Below are 21,492 nucleotides of genomic sequence, written 5' to 3'. Positions count from 1 at the left end.
TGTTTTTCAACGAAGAGCAAAGAAAAATCTACTGTAGTGCAGCCGGTTGAATGATGAAATATGGAAGCCTCTTAACTTAATGAAAAGAACAAGTTTAGTCCAAGAAAATGGCTTACAGTCGTCTTTCATCTGAAGAAGAACGGTGCGTGTTTTATATTGTTAATATTTTCAGTTTGTAGCTGCTAACTGGTTAAGGTAGATAATTATGTACCAGGTACTACTGCAGTACACCCTGTCCCAAGTTTCTGCCTCCACCACACAGGCGCTTGTTTCATACAGGGGGTGTATTAACTATACACAATAACACAATTTTATTTTCTTATTATGATGATATCAATATATTGTTTGTGGGTACAAGCCGACTAGTGAAGTCGTAATCAAAGTTTTAGGTACGGCTGGACTATTTGATTACGAGTCTCTTTGGGTACAAATTAGTTTGGATATGAGTTGACTTTAACTCATTTTATTTTATCGTGCATACACGTTGACTGGTGAAGTTGTAATCAAATGTTTGGATACGAGTGGACCGTAGAGTATTGGATACGACCGGACCATTTGATTACAAGTCTGTTTGGGTACAGTCAGTTTGGGTGATTACACACAAAGGTATTCATGATTATAGAAAAGTGGTGGAAGCAGAAACTTGCTAACTTGTGAACTTAATTTTAGCTAGATTCACGAAAATATTAGTTCTGCAAAATAAACAATATTTGCTTCTTGAAATTTTATGCAAAGACTTTGAACATTTGCTCTCATCTAAACATGAAAATGTTCATTTACTGATTTTATATTCCTTTTGGACATTATAGACTAATGATAATCAATACATAGAGAAGTAGATTTCCCTCATTATAATACCGAGCGCAGCGAGAGGCGGGTGAAGCCCGCCTCGCGAAGCGAGGATTAATGGTAACACGTATATATAAGAAAATCAGTGAAAAATGAAAGTTGAATCAGGGGTACTAAGGCCAAAAAATTTTCTTTCAGCCCTGGGCACCGCCATATTGGCAGCCATTTTGTTTTTAAAAAGTTAGTTCGATCATTGATTGACCGGTACTTATCGATGTTTATTGCCCCTAAACTCGATTAAAATGTTCCAGTATTTAAATAGAAGGTAATTTGAATCAAAAGAAATAAAAGAGGACACGGGATAAGTTTCAATAGTGATTCAGTCAAGAAACACGACTAGTTCTATGTATGTCTTACCAAATTATCAGATGGAAAATAAAAACATTAATATCAAGGAACTGGTCTTTTAGATACTGATTAAAGTATTCAATTTTATTACCGCGGCATTTATATGAATTAAATTGATAAACAATGAAAGAAGAAATAAAAAAAAAAGTTCGGAATAACTCTCTTCGGCTATTTCCGAAGACAAAACGTGTATAACGTTTGAAACATGACGTCATAATGTAGACTGAGCACGTGACGTTTCGTTAAACTTTGCCTAATGCTTTGAGTAGGCAACCAGGCGGATCCTACTGTGTGCATTTCAAATAAATTTTATTCTACAAAAATCAAACTGCACTGTGTTAAATCTGCGATCGGTCCAACGGTCACACCGTTTACATATTATCCATGTTTATACTACTTTAATGCAGATGTATGGATGTTTTAGATAGACTTGATTTGATTTGAACATACTTAATTGTGCAAATATATATTTACATGAATGGTTTCGGCAGCAGGCAATGCCTAGGTAAGCCTTCTTTTAAATAGATTTATTACTATGACAATACTGCATCATGTCTGGATCAGTAGACTGAGGTAAAATTAAAACCGAGTAAGTTATATCTTCCAGTGGTCTCTACAGATTATTTCTTTTTACAGGAAGTGTTGCTGGGTTTGCTTTGCAACAGTGGAGGATGACTATGAGGCTAAGTGGGTCAAGCCTTGCCGATGTCGAGGCACCACCAAGTGGGTCCACCAGACCTGTCTCCAGAGATGGGTGGACGAAAAACAGAAAGGGAACAGCTCAGCGGAGGTGTGCTGCCCCCAGTGTGGGACCCGCTACATCATTGTGTTCCCAGAGTTTGGTAAGGCATCACCCTCCTCACAGTTTACAAATACAGCAGAGAGTTTGAGGCTTTACTGTATTTTACCAAACAGCAGTAACAATCAAATTATCAGTGTTAAATGTAACAAGATGTTTTGTAGGTCCAATTTTGAAAGTAGTTGACTCAGTAGATAAAATGATCCAACACGCATGTCCGTTTGGAATGGGCCTGCTGTTCTGTGGGGGAGTGTATTGGACGGCCTTTACCTACGGATTTATTGTAGTCCTACAGGTAAGAAAGAGCCTTGCAGGTACTTTGTTCACTTGTCTTTTAATTTTCATGACTAATATGATACATATAAAAGCAATGTGATTTTAAGTATGTATACAGGTGGTAGGTAGATTCATCGTCTCTTTGATAACTGATTATGATCACAGGTGATGGGCACGGACGAGGGTTACACTTTCATGGAAGAGGTGGAGAACAAGCTGCTGTTGCTGATCAGTATGCCCCTCATCCCAGTCCTCCTGGTCCTCGGGAGAATGATTCAGTGGGAGGATGTGGTCCTCAGGCTGTGGAGGAGACATGCCCCACGATTCCTCACCAAACTCATCAACTGTGGTCTGTACTCATCATATGTAATGTCTACTGATCTAACTCAATGTCTACATATTCATCTCAATGTTTAATCACTATCTCAATGTCTTGGAGTCTTCACAAAACTCATCAACTGTGGTCTGCACTTATACTCAATGTCTAGTTATCTATATCAAGGTCTATCGATCAAACCGCAGATGTCTGCTTATCCAGTATTAACTGAATTAACTACGGTATATGTCTACTTTTTAAACCTCCTGCTCATATGGAGAAGGGGTATACTGTTTTTCCCTTGTGTTTCTGTATGTCTGTGTGTCTGTGTGTCCGTTACAAATTTTCATCAAAGATTTTGCAGATGCTTGAAAATTTAACACACTCTTTGTTTTCATGTGTCATATGGTGGGATTATATTTTGTACAATTTGGACATCAACTTCCTTTAAATGAAGACTGTTTATTATTAGCCCAAATTTTTTAGCAAATGTTTGTCAAAGATTTCCCAGCAATTTTTTTATCGCAGATGCTTGAAATTTTAATACACTCTTTGTTTGGGCTTGCCGTAAAGTTGGATTCATTTTTAGCTCACCTGAACCTTAGGTTTAAGTGAGCTTTTCTGATCACCTGTTGTCCGTCGTCCATCCATCCATCTGTCTGTAAACTTTTCACATTTTTGACTTCCAAATATAACCAATCTTAATACAAAGCATCATTATGAAAAGGGGATTTTAAATTGTTGATATAAAGGGTATAACCCTTTTTAATTGGAAATAGTGAATATAGGGTGTGTGTCTTTGAAAATCTTTTTCTCCAGAACCACTCGACCAGAAATGCTAATATTTACACAAAAGCTTGTATATGTAGTGAACATTCTAAGTTGTAAAAATTGTGACCCTTGGACGAAAACTGGGGCCCTAGGCACAGTTCAAAGTTTAACATAGAATTACATATGAAAAATGTTTAAAAATTTTCTTCTCAAGAACCACTGCACCAGAAATGCCATTGTTTACACAAAAACTTGTAAATTTAGTGAAAAAATTGTGGCCTCTGGACAAAAATGGGGCCCGAGGTGGGGTTCAATATATATATGGGGTTTTATATACATAGAAAAAATGCTTAAAAATCTTCTCAAGAACTCATCTTCGCTAGCCAAGGTTTTCGGTCAACTTTGCTCCCCATAAACCCTTGGTGGATTTCATTACGAAAACTCGGTGATGTGGTGGCACTATCTAGCAAGCAATTTGAGTTGCGCCCCTTGCATATTTACATTTTAATCAATTTAAACAAAGGGTTATATACACAGTATGGTATTATTTAATACAACTTGAAAACATGTTGACTACCAAATATCGGAACATAATTAACGATGCTATTAAATACGAATACGAATAAATACGAATTAAGTTATAACCTAGGGAAAGCACGGAATGTTTTATTCATGGTGTTTTGTAAGGACCTGTACTGGGAGTGAAAAAGTCGCCGATTTAGGCTATATGAAAGCTTTCATGCCATAAAACCAGGTATCGTTGTCGTGAATATTGCGGACCAAAGAAATTAAATAAAACAGAGCTCATTGAACCTTTAAAAGCAATAACCATAAGCAGGAATGCATATACTAAAGGGATAGGCAACTTCTACATTCGCCATGTTTACTTCCCATTCTATCAGACGAGCCTTGACAAAGGACTATGTGCGGTATGGTCAAATATCTGCCCCCGATTTCAACCAATTTTTAAATAGTATCGTTTAAAAATGAAATCTTCACAAATCATTGTAAAGAGGATGCCTATAACTTTAATCTTGATTTTAGTCATCATTGCTCACTCGCTGTTTATCTATGACATCACCTAAATGACCTAATTCCCGCAAATTTGCAAACAAATGAAGATATTCTCATTTTTGCTCTATATTTTGCATTCGGAAATATAGAGCGCAGGTCTGCTCAAGTGCGATTTTATCATATGTTTTTCTTCAGATAGTTATACATATCATACTATAAAATGGTACTTGAGCAAGCCTGCGCTCGATGTTTCCCAGTCGAAAAATCATCGGAAAACACCCATATTTTGCCACAAAACATCAATTTATCAAAATAAAGCAATATTCATGACGTCATTTCTACATTATGACGTCACTGTGGTAATAACCTTTTACACCTTTATTTCCAATATGATTTTAACTATCGTTCACCTTATTTTAAAGCTCTTTCTAGAACTTTGATTTTGGGGGGCAAAAATTGCATAAAACCGCACTTAGTCCTTTGTAGAACTATGTTCAATCCCAGTAAAAAAATAGGTTTTTAAAGCGATCTGGTTAGACCATCGTTGGGGAGGCACTGTACTCGAGAACTTGTCTCAACCTGTTAAAAGCACGGAATGTTTTACCAAAGATCACACATGTGTTTTCTTTTAAAGTTTATATTTACAAGCACTGCAATTGGATCAGCTACTGGCAGCTGCAGCCAATCATAAAACGGAGCTTGAAATCCGCCAAGGGTTTATGGGGAGCAAAGTGGACTGAAAACCCTTGGCTAGCGAAGATGCAAGAACAAGAAGATGCTACAATGCTTCAATTTGTGAGATTACTATGCAAGCATCCTTAAATAATGTAGACTATAAATCAATAAAGCTGTGACCACCAGACTAATACTGCTGCCCTAAGAGGGGTTCAAAGTTTAACATAGAAATAATGATATATTATTGAAAATGTTTAAAAATTTTCTTTTTGAGAACTACAAAGCTACAGTTTGTGAGATTACTTTGCAAGATTGTGTAGATTCTAAATTGTTAAAGCCAACCTTAAAACACTGACCAATACTGGGGCTCCAGAAAGAGTTCAAAGTTTAAAATAGAAATAGCATATGCTATGAAATAGGATGTTACAAGGAACTGTTGTTCAGGTGAGCGATAGGGGCCATGGATCTCTTGTTGAACAAATTTAATGTCAATTTTCTGTTAATTTTCTTATCCCAATATTTGCTGATCTAACTCAATGACCGCTGATTTGACTCAATACTTCTGATCTATCTCAATGTTTATTGATCTATTTCAATATCTACTAAGTATTAATGTATCTCATTGTCTGTTGCTCTATCAGAGTGTCTATAAATCTATCTTAATGCTTATAGAGATATGTCTACGGCTCGAACTCAATATCTACTGATCTATCTCAGTTGTGTACTGATCTATCTCATCTGTCTACTGATCTATCTTATCTGTCTACCGATCTATCTCAATATCTACTGATATACCTCAGTATTTTCTTATTTCTCTTAATGCTTACTGACTTATGATTTTACTCAGAGTCTACTGATATAACATAATATCTACTGTATAGATCTATCTCAACACAGATCCATCTCAACATAGATCTATCTCAACACAGTTCTATCTAAACGCAGATCCATCTCGATCAATCTCATTATAGATCCATCTCAACATAGATCCATCTCTTTATAGATCCATCTCAACAAAGATCGATCTCAATGTTGATCCATCTCGACATAGATCCATCTCATTATATATCTATCTCAACATAGATCAATCTCATTATAGATCCATCTTAACATAGATCTATTTCATGATAAATCCATCTTAACATAGGTCAATCTCATTATAGATATATCTCAACATAGATCCATCTCATTATAGATCTATCTCAACATAGGTCAATCTCATTATAGATATATCTCAACATAGATTAACCTTATTATAGATCTATCTCAACATAGATCAATCTTATTATAGATCCATCTTAACATTGATCTATCTCAAATAGATCCATCTCATTTTGATACATCTCATTATAGATATATTTCAACATAGATCCATCTCAACATAGATCTATCTCAACATAGTTCTATCTCAACATAGATCCATCTCGACATAAATCTATTTCAAATAGATCCATCTCAACATAGATCTATCTCATTATGGATCTATTTCAGCATATATCAATCTCATTATAAATCTATCTCAACATAGATCTATCTCAACATAGATGCATATCAACATAGTTCTATCTCAACATAGATCCATCTCGACATAGATCTATCTCAGCATAGATCCATCTCATTATAGATCTATCTCAACATAGATCTATCTCATTATAGATCCATCTCAACATAGATCAATCTCATTATAGATCCATCTCAACATAGATCTATCTCAAATAGATCCATCTCAACATAGATCAATCTCATTAAAGATCCATCTCAATATAGATCAATCTCATTATAGATCCATTTTAACATAGATCTATCTCAAATAGATCCATCTCAACATAGAACCATCTCAGTGTAGATCTATCTTAAAATCTTTTTGTCTTCTGATCTATGTATTCAATGAAGACAGAAATTTTTTTACTTAGATAAACAAATGAAGTGGTAATAATCTTTCTCATCCCTTGTAGACCAGTCATCATTACCAAGGTTACCGGCAGACACGACACGCATGGTCGACCCTGTGTCAGCCACCAGGATCGTCTGCGGCGCTGTGGTTCTACCTAGCTGTGCAGTCCTGTGTGGAAATCTTCTGTTCCGATCCGTGGGCTCCAATATCCAGCGGTCCATGATGGTAGGAGATCCTTGTTATTCACATAATGTTAACCAACTTTTATCGGTACTCGTGATTTAATTCATTTTAAACAATATTTTATTATGCATCACATAAATGAATGGGATAGCAGGCACTGCCTATATAAATCCTCTCTGACTAGATATCCACTCTGTATTCACGATGGCGTTATTTTATGATTTATTGAAGATGTATTGGTTCGAGGCGACTACCAGTAACTTTCATGATAAATGTGTAGATTTTCTGGGAAGTAAATACCTGTGACATTTGATGACTGGTTTATGGCAAAAATTACTGGTGATGATGGTGCTCTCATGAAGAAGTTGGTGTACAGTATTTGCTCCCAACAGTTAATTTAAAATATGGTTAAACGATATGGTTAATTGATTGAAACAACATTTTGTTTTATCAAAAGGATTTTATCGACGGCAACATATAACTTACCTCGGGTTAAGTGTCGGGCTTGTGATCCATACTTACCGAGTTCGAATTCCGCAGGGGCTTTTGTTGTTAATATTATTTTGTTGTTTTTTACTGAATTGATGTTTTTAGATATTCATTTTTTATCCCCAATTTGCAAATTTTTCGCTTCTTTGACATATGTATAGTTTATTTATCATTATATCTTACATAATCAAATAATTTACAGTTAATTCAAGTGACTTTTTCCAGGTGTGTTATTCCACCTTAAATATAGTTAAATATGATTATAGTGCAGCACTTAATTAAGATGAGCAATTTTGATTCTTTTTAAACACAATTCATCAGACAATGTACTGTAGATTCATTTTTTATTAGCTCACCGAGACGAAGTCAAGGAGAGCTTATGCTATACCCTCGGCGTCGGCGGTGGCGTCGGCGTCGGCGTCGGCGTCCAGACCTGGTTAAAGTTTTTGTTGCAGGTCCTGTATCTAAGCTATTACTTGTCCTATCTTCACCAAACTTGCATGGGTGATGCATCTGGACCTACTTATGGACTTGAAAGACTTGGATGCTGAATCTGGGTCCTAAATTTCAGATGCTGGAGGAGGTTAAGGTTGTTGGACCAGGTTAAAGTTTTTGTTGCAGGTGCCCTTTGATAGCAATATCTTAGTTACTGCTGGTCCGTACATCACCAAACTTGCATGGATGGTGTGCCTTATGATACTGATGCACCAGACAGGCTTGAGTGCTGAATCTGAGCTATAGGTTTCGGATGCTGGAGGAGGTTAAGGTTTTTGGAGCAGGTTAAAGTTTTTGTTGTGGGTGCCCTTTGATAGCAATATCTAAGTTACTACTGGTCCTAACTTCACCAAACTTGTATGGATGATGCGTCTTATGATACTGATGCACCTGACAAGCTTGAATGCTGAATCTGAGCAATAGGTTTCGGATGCTGGAAGAGGTTAAGGTTTTTAGAGCTGGTTAAAGTTTTTGTTGCAGGTGCCCTCTGATGATTATATCTTAGTTACTACTGGTTCTTACTTCACCAAACTTGTATGGATGGTGCGTCTTATGATACTGATGCACCTGACAAGCTTGAATGCTGAATCTGAGCAATAGGTTTCGGATGCTGGAGGAGGTTAAGGTTTTAAGAGCTGGTTAAATAAAGTTTTTGAAACAGGTGCCCTCTGATGATGATATCTTAGTTATTACTTGTCCTTACTTCACCAGATTTCCATGGATGGTGTGTCTTATGATACTGATGCACCTGACAGGCTTGAATGCTGAGTCTGGTTTCGGATGCTGGATAAAGTTAAGTTTTTAGGAACAGGTCACATGTTTAATAGATGATAGTACTATATCAAACTTGCATAGTTGATTTAACTGTAATATGAATGAATCGCAGAGGTAGCTTCAGATGCAGAGCTTGATCTCCATTATCAAGGATGCTAAAAAATAAATCTTAGTTATTACAGGTCCTAACTTCACCAAACTTGAATGGATGGTGTGTCTTATGATACAGATGCACCTGACAGGCATGGATGCTGAATCTGAGCCATAGGTTGCGGATGCTGGAGGAAGTTAAGGTTTTAATTGCTAGTGCCCTCTGATGATGATATCTTAGTTATTACTGGTCCAAACTTCACCAAACTTGCATGGATAATGCGTGTTATGATACCAATGCACCTGATGGGCTTGAATGCTGAATCTGAGCCATAGGTTTCGGATGCTGGATGAGGTTTAGTTTTTTGGAACAGGTCACATGTTTTATAGATGATAGCTTGCATAGTTGATTTAACTTTATTATAAATTAAATGCAGAGGTTGCTTTATATGCAGAGCCTGATCTCCATTATCAAGGATGCTAAAGAAATCTCCTACCTCACTCAAACCAGCTCGATAGATAGATGTGTTTGTTGATAAATGATATAACATGATTCCTATGATATAGTATTGTATGATATGAAACAATATTGTTTGATATGATACAATATGATATCATATGTTATATTATAAAAAGTTATACAATACGATATGATATTGTATCAATTTTTTGGATATTTTATGATATGATATTGTATCATGATACTGTTATGTATAGTATTGTATAGTATGATACAATATTGTATAATATTATATTGTATTTTTAATTTATTATTTTATCACATGATACAATTACATAAGATATTGCAAAATATTATATTGTATCCTATGATACAATATTGTATATTCTATAATATTGTACAGTATCATACAATATTGTATAATATGATATTGGTTTCAGTAATATAGAATTATATCACATGAAATTGTATTATATGATATTGTAATATTATATAATATTGTATCATACGATATTGTATGATATGATATTGGTTTATATGATATATTATCTTATCACATGAAATTGTATTATATGATATTGTAATATATATTATTGTGTCATATGATACAATATGTATAATATAATAATGTATTTTATAATATTTTGCTTTATCACATAATATTGTATCATTTGATAAGATACAATGTTGGAATCAAATTATATTGTATTATATGATATAATATCATATAATGTATCAAATATGTTTCAGTTTCATTCAATACAATATCATACTATATTATACAATATAATATGTTTCAATGTTATGATGTATTATGTAATATGATATTGTAATATAATACTATATTGTATTATATTTTATGATATTGTATTATGTGATCAAATACAATAAGGTATAACACAATGCAATGTCATATCATACATTACAATATCATATCTCATTATTGTTTATTACGGTATTTTATTGTTTTATATGATATTTATTATAAATATGACATGATACAATATTTAATTTTATATCATTGTATTGATTAACATATGAACATATGATTATCATAAAAAAATTTTATCAGATGATATACGATATTTTGTCAAAACAGAATCCATGAATATCCAAGATCATAAAGTATGATTTTCATATAAAATGATAAAGGTGGTCTTATGAAGGTGATGTCTCATAATGGTGATGCTCCGTCTCGGTGAGCTTAGTAATCTATGATTACCTATGTTTACCGTGAGGAAATAATATTTGCGTAAAATTGCGAGAAGCAACCCTCACAGATTTTAAAATCTGGCTATTATATCTCAGACAGCTTTGAACTGTATGAAATAATAACAGAAAATTGGTGCTCATGATTTTATATTCTCACGATTTGATACAAAACAGCAGAAACATGGAATTAAGTACTCGCGTTAAATAAGAAACTATCGTAACAGTAATTGACTTAGATGTTAGTGTGAATTTTTCAAAATGTGTAAGTGGAAACTGTTTTTTACAGCTCTTCATTTTTTTGAGAGTTAGCAATACATGTACCAAACATACATTGTCAAGGATTTTCCTATAACATAAACCATGACATTCTGTAGACCATGAAATGTTGTTCATACTCATGTGAACTCACATGAATGAGCATTTACAAAAAAAATTGAACAGTATCAATTCAGAATTAGATTGAGAACAGGATGTATTTCCAATGGGCACATAAAGTATTTTCTTGTCACTAAAGAGCAATTTCTTGTTTATGATTGCTGATGAATTGAACCACAAAGTAGTTAAAGTCAATTACGGTTAGGAAAAACACGGTAGATTTATAAAGAAATAAAATCTGTGTCTAACTCTTGTACTAGTTATATTCATAAGTGACCTAGTTTTTTAAAATCTTATTTACTGGTATTTTAGGAAATGATCTAAGTATATAAAAGAGTTGAAAGCAGTTTAAAAAAACTGCAGCAAGCCTTTAGTATAGTCAATATTGAATTAAATAAAACCATAAAAAAATGATATAGATATTTTAGAGGCAAAACATATTGAAATGAAATTTGGTATACAAATTTATCATGATAATATTTAGGTTAAGTTCGATTTTGGGTAAGATCAAGCAATTTTCGACAGAGTTATGCCCCTTGGACTTAGTCTTAGTAAAATTCCACTCATTTGCAGTTTCTATTTATTTTCTTTGCAGAGGTTGCACTTATTGAAATGAAATGTGATATACACATTTGTTATAATAATATCTAGGTCAAGTTCGTTCGAGCAATTTTCGAGAGAGTTATGCCCCTTTGACTTAGAAAAATTTCAGTTGCAGTTTCCGTTCATTTTCTTCATGGATGTTTCCAAGGGAGGGGGGGGGGGGGCATAAGTGTTTCACAAACATCTCTTGTTTTGTTTATTTTTTGCGGTCTAATGTAATTGCAGAAATTAGAAATGCAGAATATAATTTGATACCTCTAGGGTCTGAACGCAAAAATTTTGAGCCACAGAAAAAACCCGTTATACAGTATTTTTGCCAATTCGGGGGGTAGAGGTACTTTCAATTGGTTAGATATTTTATACCTGGTTCAAACTTCAGATATTTAAAAAGTCTGAAACTTTCTGTAGGGAGGAATTGCCTTCATCGCATTCAAAGGAGCCATCAAGATCTACTACAAACAACAGCAATACATCCGCCAGGCGCAGCGGGTCATCAAAGACTATCAGGAGGAGGTCGTGTTCCAGACGTCTCGCTTCTCTAGCGCCATGTGATCGAACGCTACTGTAAGTCAAGGACAGTGTAGAGGATGTAGGACCTTGTGGCAGACAGTGGCAATCATAGTCACCAAACACTGAATGATGAGTGAACTTCTATTGACATCACATGATGTAGCCCAAGAGTTGAAAATATTACACTTAGATCAATACAATATACTGGTTAAAGATTAAAACTGTCCATGAATGTTATTTTTTTTTTACAGCGTTTTTATGTGAAATGTCGATATATCTTGTTTTGTTCTTGGAACTAATTATCTCTGCTTAGAGCTGACTGTTTGCTGGTTTTATTTAGAGTAAATGGGGATGGCTTCATGGACTGTTAATCTGGGGAATTCATTTAATAGGGGAAAAAAATACATGTAAATTGGTGATGCTTTGGCTAGTGGCAGATTGGTCCAAACTGTTATGCACAGGACAGTTGGAGGAGGTGATTATTCATATTATTCATGCCATACTTTTTGGTCGTGTATTAAGTAAAAATCACCCCCCCCCCCCCCCCCCCCCAGCATACACACACACATTAAAAATTAATTTCCATGTTAACAGGAGTTATCTAACTTAGCTAAGAAATTAACCAAACCAATTTAATTACCCAGAACATTGGACCTTATGCAAACAGGAACTGTACCGGTATTTACTGTTTAAAAATTGTACAGAAAGAACTTGGTCTTATTTTCTCTTCCTGCCTTTCCGTAACTATACCCAACCAAAAAGGAGAAACCACTCTGTCTCGATCTTTGTATACACCTTACCAGACAGTAGCTTGCCTTTGTATTTAATTGTAAGTTGATTTGTAGCTTTGATTGATAAATAAGAAAAGGAATATCAATTGAGGACAACAATCTTCTGCTGGTGATATTTCATTATCATGGATGTGGATTAGTTTCATGTTTTTATGCATTTTGATTATTTATTGAGAACTGGGCCGTAATTGTAGTCTAGAATTCTGTCAGGGTCCTGTTCTATTGTAGCTCCGCAATATGGTGGGGGTTTTCTCCATATATCACAGTGTCAAAGAAATAAAGCACATATTGAAGCAGAAATAGGCTACAGATCAGATAGAATTATTATATGTATGTCTATACACTAGACACGGCATTTAAATTTCATATTAATCATCATTGTCACAATCAGTACAGGGAATTTTAATTTACAAGTGACATTACATCGTCAAAAGGTATGACTCGTTGATGCATTTCTTAACGTGACAAGTGTTTTGTATATAGGTATTCTTGAACAACACAAAACCCTGAGAATAGCCAAATCCCTGATCCCTAATGTACAGTGTGACCTTCATTTAAAAAAAAATTCCAAGACCTCTGTTTGATGGGTGAATTAAATGTTCTTGCAACCAATACATGTACACTTGTATTATAAAGACCTTTTCTTTCTGTTTGCATCATGTGAGCTGTTTAGCAAGACACATGTCTCTTGTTTTGTATTATCATTGTATCATTTGCTGATGCATTTTAAAGGTTGTTACAATTAAAACTTTTAAATATTTATGTGTGTTTAATTCTGTTATGACAATAATCATGCCCAGAGTAAGGAAAGATTTGAATGGATGGAATTAGGATTGCTTGGATGAAAGGGACGAGCTTCAATAAGTTCTAACAGGACAAATCAATCGTAAAAACTTTGGCCCAGAATGTGTGAAAGATGAGCATCTTGTGCAAGGGCTAATGACTTATGTAATTTATGGAAAAATATGCTGTTGAAAAACAGGGCATTTTTCTCTGATGAATTAAATGTAATTGGTCATTCAAGAATAGCGTATTTTTCAACACCCACACAAATCTGATATCAAATCATATTAAAAAGAAATATTTATCGGACTACCACACAGGGTGCCTATTTTTTATTATTATGAATGAGGGAGAGGAAAGATCATCTTAAATTTAATTCAACCTTAAAAAAAAATTTCCTGGGAACAATTCTCAGATTTCTTAATTATGGAGTTTCTGGTGCAAATGGGGTCTGCTTTTGACTCTTATATACCGGTATTGATTTTTTCACTAACTTAATATTTCTCAGCACTTGCATGCTCAGGTCCTTTTGTTACTCAATTTTAAGGCTTAATGAAAGATGAGATGCTGATTTTCAACATATAAAAGCTTGTGTTGAATTAGGGTAATGCTTTTGTGTTTTATCCACGCTGGTTACCGTACTCGTGCTATTCTGAGCCCCTCAGGGAGCTAATTCAGGCCCCAGCGTCACCAACTTTCCTCAAGTCATTTCTCAGCCTCAAGTCTGAGTATTGTCCTCAAATTTATGCACTTTTCTTTTAAGGATTTGAGTTGAGAACTAACTTGAGCGATTTGAACATTTTGGTGATGGTGGGACCAGGCTCCGTTGTCATCAACTTTCCTCATATAAATTCTCAGCCTCAATTCTGAGATTTTACCTCAAATTGATGCACTGTTCTTTTAATGATTTGAGTTGAGGACTGAGGTGAGTAATTTTAAAATGTTGATGATGGCGAGGACAGGTCATATATATATATAAAAAACTTCAAAATGATAAAAAATTTAATGCATGAAAAATAACATGATATAATACTGATGAAACAAATGCATAAATGTATAGTATAAAATGGATTGGTCAACACAGCAGCTGTACCTTGCATGCGATTCAACTGAACATCACATTTACTGGTGCTCTGGTTTCATGAATATTCATGGGCATGAATTTTTGTGGAATAAGTAAAAATCATAGTTTCAGGGATATGTAAAGTTGTGGCCAATGATCCTATTAATACACGAAGTTATTAGAAGTTGCACTTCAACAACAACTTTCAATAAGCTAAGGCCAGAGTATGCCCTTTGTATTTGATTAATAAATGTAATTTTTATGTTTTGAAACTATAACATATTGAGTACATAAATACAAAAGTAAGGGATGTAAATTAAACCATTTCCAGTTCCTTTATAGCAACTACTGCATCAATCAAATTAAATCAACATGTAGTTATTATCACAACCCCTGAATTCATTCTGACATTAATCAATTTAATCCATATCAAATATGAGCATTGAATACCCCCTCTGAACTCCTCCAATTGTTCACAGTGTGCTCAAATACACAATATGGTTTATTCACATTTGTCAATGTCCAGAAGTTGCTAAGAAGAGCAAAAATGCACGCACATATTCTTGTTCTCTTGTCTTCCCCATAAGCTTGATTGTTTTTTGTCCATGGAATCCTGGAGGAGTGTGCTACACCTTGCTGGGCCTTCTCTAGGCCTTGCTGGGCCGGCTGACTGGCTGGGCTCGGGACTCCTTCCAGGCAGTGGTCAGTGAGGCTGTCTCCATGGGTGGACTGTATCGGGTGTCCCTGTGGGTGGGTCCCCTGACAGACTGGGGGACGGTGCTGTCCGGTACAGCCTGGGGACTCTTTGGGTTCCCCTCTGTTGATCCTCCTTGTTTGTCCACTGATGTCCTCCGACTCTTACTAGGCTGGGGGTCCTGGTTGAGGGGGGTCGTTCTGGCCTTCTCTTGCCTTGATTTCGCAGGCTCTTTGGGGTCTTTATCAATCAAACTAACTCTTGATGGTGTTGTTTTCTTGACCCCCTGTGAACTTGAAGGGGGAGGGTCTTCAGTAGGTGTTGGGGGGAGGTCCACAGAAGGGGTTCCTCTGTTGGAGCCCAGATATTGTGACCCCCAGGGGGTTCCCTTTAGGCCCTGGTTGATGAGGGACCCTGCGGGAGAGATCGGCCCCTTCCTGGCTGAGGCATTGTCCTGCGTGGGTGGAGTCTTCTCCATTCTTTGAGACTGGATAGAGGTCTTCAGGCTGGAGTGAGATCGGTTATTGTCCATCGCTTGTGCGACTCCTTTGGCAACGATTCTCTCATTTTCACCTTGAACAACTGCAGGCCACACCACAAAGTCAAATTTGTCTCCTGCGATGGTGTAGTAGCTGAAGAGGTTGGTGTCAAAGGTTGATTTCCGTATAACCTTGGTAACAAGGTGCATGGGTTTGGACTGCATGCACATGTACCATGTGACCTCCACACATCTGCGTGTGTACTGGACCACTGCAGGCTCAGCCACGTAGTTGAGGTCCAGGAACTCAGGGAGCACCTCCTTCAGAAAGGTCTAAAGGTGAAAAAAAAACCATGAAAGTTAACAAAAATTGCAACAAGCACCTCCTTTACAAATGTATAAAGATAAAAAATGATAATGGTAAAAAAAGGCAAATTCTTTCACCTCCCTCATAAAGGTCATAAGGTAAAAAAAGTGAATTCTGTTTGCTTACTAGAAAGTTTTGCAAGGTTTGCCAGAAATATTTCTTGCTATGAACACCAGATACTTTATTACCAATTATGTATCTTGTATGGTAATATGTTAAAATTATTAAAATAAGCTCAATGATGAAAAAAAGTTGCTGCTAAGCAGTTCATCATTTGGGAAATCACAAGGTGAAGTTGCAAATGAAAGATGGTGAACAGTTTTGTTTAAACAAGTTTTTATCACTAAGAACTACTGTGACTTGATTCTGTAGATTATTTGAGTATTCAGTTTGAGCTTTCAGTTGTGATGGATACCCACCTCCTGTAATATGGGCACACACTCTGATGACGCCATGTCTCGATACTGCCGTGCCAGGTCGCTGATGGTGGACGAGGTTTTAGATCGTGGTGTGACGGCAAACTCCAGCCGTCTGTCCTCTGTCCACTAAACAAAACAAAACAGTAAGTTTCTATAATTCATTCAACTTTTAGATAACATACCTTAGCTATTACCAGTAATTAAAAAAAATAGTCAACATGTAAAATGTATGTAGTGAGATGAAATTGTCTGTTTACCGTACCTTACGAATTTATAATCCAGCGGAAATGTTTATATGATAACAGAAATGTATAACATTAAAAAGAATTATACATGTATCATGGTACATGTACCAGATTTACAATTGGAAAGTGAATTGAATGTTTTAACAATGGTTGGCACAATCTGAAGAGACACCTTCAAAACAAAGTTAAATCTAACTGCACTATGAATGATTTTTATATATTGAGTGTATTCAAGTCTGTTTCTTCATTTTATTGATCATTATCTTTCATAAATAAATATATCTCATTACTGAGTATACTTACTGTTGATAAAGGACAGTATATTTCTCCCTCCATGTTTTTCATTTGTGCATCAGAAATGTCTTTACAAAATTCATATGCCGCCTTTTAAAAAACCAATTAAGATAAACTTAAAATTATAATTATTTGAAATCTAACACATGCAGTACATGCTCTGTATATAACATGTGTAATATACACGTGTACTGTTATGTGCACAGGTGCAGAAACAGCAGTTAATATATACCAATGAGAACCTTGTAATATACTGTATATCTGGTAATTTTTGCTATGATATATTTTTTTTGCTTTTTTCACAATCTTTTTTAAATCACCAATTATTCAATACACAAATATAATACCCTGTATTATTTTGTATAAAAAACATTGGAAATCGCAAAAAATGACTGACGCAAATTAATAATGTTACACATTTTCTCAATTTTTGCAAATTTTGTGACATTTGAAAAAAAACCCGGATATACAGTAGTATATTTAGTAGTACCAGTAAATATTAGCAGCTATGATTAATAGGTTGCTGTTTAAAAAGATGCCCCAGTGTAAAATGTATGGTTACCCTGAGAATTCTCTGGAGAATGTCGAGCACTTTGTCCTCCCTCTGGTTCAGGTTATTGTCCATGAACTCATACGCCTGCAGCCATTGGTCGGCAAACAGCCTGGAGTACATCTCGGCCACCTGTAGAGCCGGGTCCCCTCCCAGACTGGAGTTACTCCCCCTGAATCACAAACCACGGTTCATTTAGAGACAATGTAGGAACTTTATCCCATGAAGAGAGAGAGAGAGAGAGACAGAGACAGACAGAGGGAGAGAGACCTACCTTTGCGTGGCTTGCATTCTGTGTATCTTTTCCTCCAGGTCTTGACACATGCTGATTTTGAGCTGTAGTTCCTGTCGTAGTCGTGTAACCTCGTTTTCAGACCTGACCTGGTTTTGTTTCTCATGGGGAATATCCTTGTTACAATGGGGACATTTTGTCATTTGAGCTGGTGTAAGGCGCCGCTCACCCGAAACGGCCACTTCCTGTTACAGAAAAATTCCACAAACTAGGGAGGATGTCAAGTGTACTGTGAAACCAATTTTTTTTGTGACAACTTTATTTCGATATTAATTGGGAATAACCAGTTTGTGAAAACAAATTATCTACATCCATGTTGATATAAAACCCTATCTATCAGGAATGGTTCATGGCGAGAAATATTTGGGAAGACAATGCAAACCACGCAAAAATTTCTCACCAGCAAATAAAATTTGGTTTGCATGCAATATTAAAAAAATTCCCTGGTATATTATACAGCTTAGCTGTACCAAATAGGGAGGATGTCAATGTATTTAATATAATCCCTGGTAAAATTACCAGTATTCCACAGCTGTACATACAAGGATATCATTGTGCAAACTGTACTATTGTATTTAAATAAAAAGATCCATTTTATGCCTTTTACAGGGGAAAATTGTCACAAACAATGTGTTAATCAAAATTTTGTCATTCTAAATTCTAAAGCAGTTTTGACCTTTTACAGTATATGCAATATATTTAGAAATTTTTAATATACCTCATACAGTATATGCACAATATATTTTGGAAATTTTAATTTTAATATTTTTTCTTACAAAAGAAACCCAAATTCAGGGAAGACAAAATTGGCTTGCATAGTTAAAAGGAGAAATACATTACATATATGCGATTTTATTAATTTCTGCTGCTTGCATTGATTGCTTTACTCAAAAAGATAACAGGTGCCCCTTTTGGTTGCATCTGTCTGATCTATATACAGGTATTCTGTGTTGACTGTCAGAGATATCTGAATCAATAAAGATTGTCAGTTATCTGGATACCCACATTTCTGTGTATTGATTTTCGTAAGATCCACCACAGAAGACAAAAATGTTTGGTTTTCCATAGCACTTTAAATCTTTTAATCCATAAAAACTCATAAAATTGATTTCTTTTCCACCGTGCCTAGGGAGAATCATGCTGCTTACCTTTTAATCTAATTTCCATGTTCACCTAATGCACAATTAACATCCCTGTTTTACAGACAGAGGAGAGTGGCTAGGATCTGGCTGGATAATGTTTTGCCGTCATAACGAACTTACCCGTAATCTGTCATACTCTTGCTTCGCCTCTCGAATCACGGTAGTTGTTACCGGCGCATTTTGCAGCAGGGCTGCAAATAGTTCATCCACTCTCTGAGTCATAAGGCCGGACATACCTGAAAATACCAGCAATTTGACATATGTAAAAATACCTGCAATCCAACATATCCGATGCATAAAAATACTGTTACAGCAATCCAACATACATAAAAATACCAGCAATCCTAAATTGAAATACACAGTCACAGTAAAGGAACACGTTGGTAGAATTCAGGCATTAAAGAAAATAATGTTTTGATTTGATTTTCAGGTATAAATACCTCTCCATTGGGGAATAATTAGATTTAAAATTCCCTTCATTGAGATGCCAATAGATTAAAAAACTTTGATCGATAAACACTATGATCATTAGTTTATGATGGAAAAAAATTTGAAACAACATAAATTTGATTTATATTTCCTCATTAGCAAGTTTTTAGAAAAAAACCAACCATCACTGCTCCTTTTTAGCTAATTCAATAAACTCATGAAGAATATTATTTTTACTGTTAATTTATCAAAACTGGAAGAAAGTCACTCATGCAATGCATAGATTTTATGGACCTCAGAATTTTAATGGGTCCTTATAGTAATTAAGTGCTTACCGATAAAATATCCTTTACAATATTTTGGAACTGTCACTTGTTTTGTACACTTTCTCAAGACTTTTAAATATGAACTATTGTATTTAAATCTGATATACGTATCTACTATATAAGTAATTATACACTTTTTGAATGTTATTTTTGATTTTTAAAAAAAATAAAAATGGTTATTTACCTTGCATCAGTTCAATTTCATTATTATATCAAAATAAAACCTACCGTAGTTCAGCTGAAATTAAAAGTAACGTATTCTGAATTTACCTGCCATTTGCAACTCAGGTAGTGACAACAATCTGCAGAGACAGGTGCATTAACACAGATTGTACCTGTTTTGTGGTCTCGTTAACACCCCTTACCTGTGGAGAAGTACAGAAAGGGATCATCAAGGACTCAATCTATCTTCATCACCCTGTCCCTCCCTAAAACCCTGGCTCACTTCACTGATATTCAACAAGTCCTTGACAAGTTATGTAAAATGTTATTTCTGGTTTCGTTGAGAAGCATTCCTACTTCTGATGAAAAACTCCAGCCTGCGTGCTTTTCAGAGTCGTTTAAATCCTGGTGTAAATGGGAGATATTAAAAGAAAACCCATTTGATCATGAAAACCCACATGTGGTAGAATATGAATAGCCCGGCTCAGGTAGAATTTCAGTTCTCATTGACCTGTTTAAAATTATAGAGATTTAGCATTGTAAACAAACAAAGGGTGCTATTTAGGAATTATTGAAAAGAATAGAGACTGTGACAATGTATATATCACAGAGATTCCGGGCGGCTTGACTAGTTTGAATTGTGAGCTGGAAAGTGATATTTTATTAATTAAATTTACATTGTATACAAAACTGTCAATTATGTATTTTCATTTTTTAATTAAATAAGCAAACATTTTTCCCTGTCTGAATCTCAGCACTTATTCTTTTTGATTTCAGGTTATTGAGTCTCATTGGGAGGGTTTAAAATTCTCTCATTCTCATCCAGGTATACGGTCCACTTGTATTTGCTTCTTCTACACATTAGCTGAGGAAATACTATAGACTTAAACTGCTTTATGAAACTGAATTTCCTCCAGGAATCAATGAGGGTCTATCGCACAGACTGGAGTTGTTTAACCCCATTCCTGTTTCTCTCTAAAGACTTCCTTCTTATTCAAAAGTCAAGTAAATTTTAAGTTTCTTCCAATCTAATTTTAGCTGAAGTGTAAAGAAAGAAAACTGGGTAAATTGATGTAATTGTATGTCCCTTCCTTCTCAGTTTGCTCAAGTTTTACCCCCAATCCCTCACATGGTCATGTAGTGGTGTGCTGTAAATGTCTTAGTTTTACTATAAGTATTATATACAATGTTTAGAAGTGTATTGCTGTTAATGTCTTAGTTTTACTATAAGTATTATATACAATGTAGAGAAGTGTATTGCTGTAAATGTCTTAGTTTTACTATAAGTATTATATACAATGTAGAGAAGTGTAGTGCTGTAAAT

General features: G+C 35.1%; 2 protein-coding genes across 6 annotated transcripts; one reads left to right on the top strand and one right to left on the bottom strand.

Moving 5' to 3' along the window:
* The first annotated feature begins 1 nt into the window (after window position 1).
* LOC105319730 (E3 ubiquitin-protein ligase MARCHF5) lies at window positions 2-13,684 on the top strand. The gene is made up of 6 exons (XM_011417376.4): window positions 2-142; window positions 1,834-2,039; window positions 2,161-2,291; window positions 2,438-2,621; window positions 7,004-7,167; window positions 12,032-13,684. The coding sequence occupies exons 1-6, from the start codon at window positions 108-110 to the stop codon at window positions 12,173-12,175; spliced, it is 864 nt and encodes a 287-aa protein (XP_011415678.3). The 5' UTR covers window positions 2-107; the 3' UTR covers window positions 12,176-13,684.
* A 1,011-nt stretch (window positions 13,685-14,695) lies between these two features.
* On the bottom strand, window positions 14,696-20,604 carry LOC105319759 (uncharacterized). Of its 5 annotated transcripts, none has more exons than XM_011417437.4 (7): window positions 20,277-20,604; window positions 19,372-19,487; window positions 18,092-18,294; window positions 17,830-17,989; window positions 17,277-17,357; window positions 16,729-16,854; window positions 14,696-16,275 (listed from the first exon to the last, which is right to left on the bottom strand). In XM_011417437.4, the coding sequence occupies exons 1-7, from the start codon at window positions 20,281-20,283 to the stop codon at window positions 15,418-15,420; spliced, it is 1,551 nt and encodes a 516-aa protein (XP_011415739.3). In that variant the 5' UTR covers window positions 20,284-20,604; the 3' UTR covers window positions 14,696-15,417. The 5 variants fall into 5 exon arrangements, with proteins under 5 accessions (XP_011415739.3, XP_034327778.2, XP_011415747.3 ...); XM_034471887.2 differs by having other exon boundaries at window positions 19,258-19,487; window positions 20,372-20,604; XM_011417445.4 differs by having other exon boundaries at window positions 20,372-20,603.
* Window positions 20,605-21,492: the final 888 nt, after the last annotated feature.

Source organism: Magallana gigas, chromosome 8 (assembly GCF_963853765.1).
Source record: "Magallana gigas chromosome 8, xbMagGiga1.1, whole genome shotgun sequence".
Taxonomy (NCBI): domain Eukaryota; kingdom Metazoa; phylum Mollusca; class Bivalvia; order Ostreida; family Ostreidae; genus Magallana; species Magallana gigas.
Note: the sequence above shows the minus strand (reverse complement) of the source record. Positions and strands in the feature narration are given on the sequence as shown.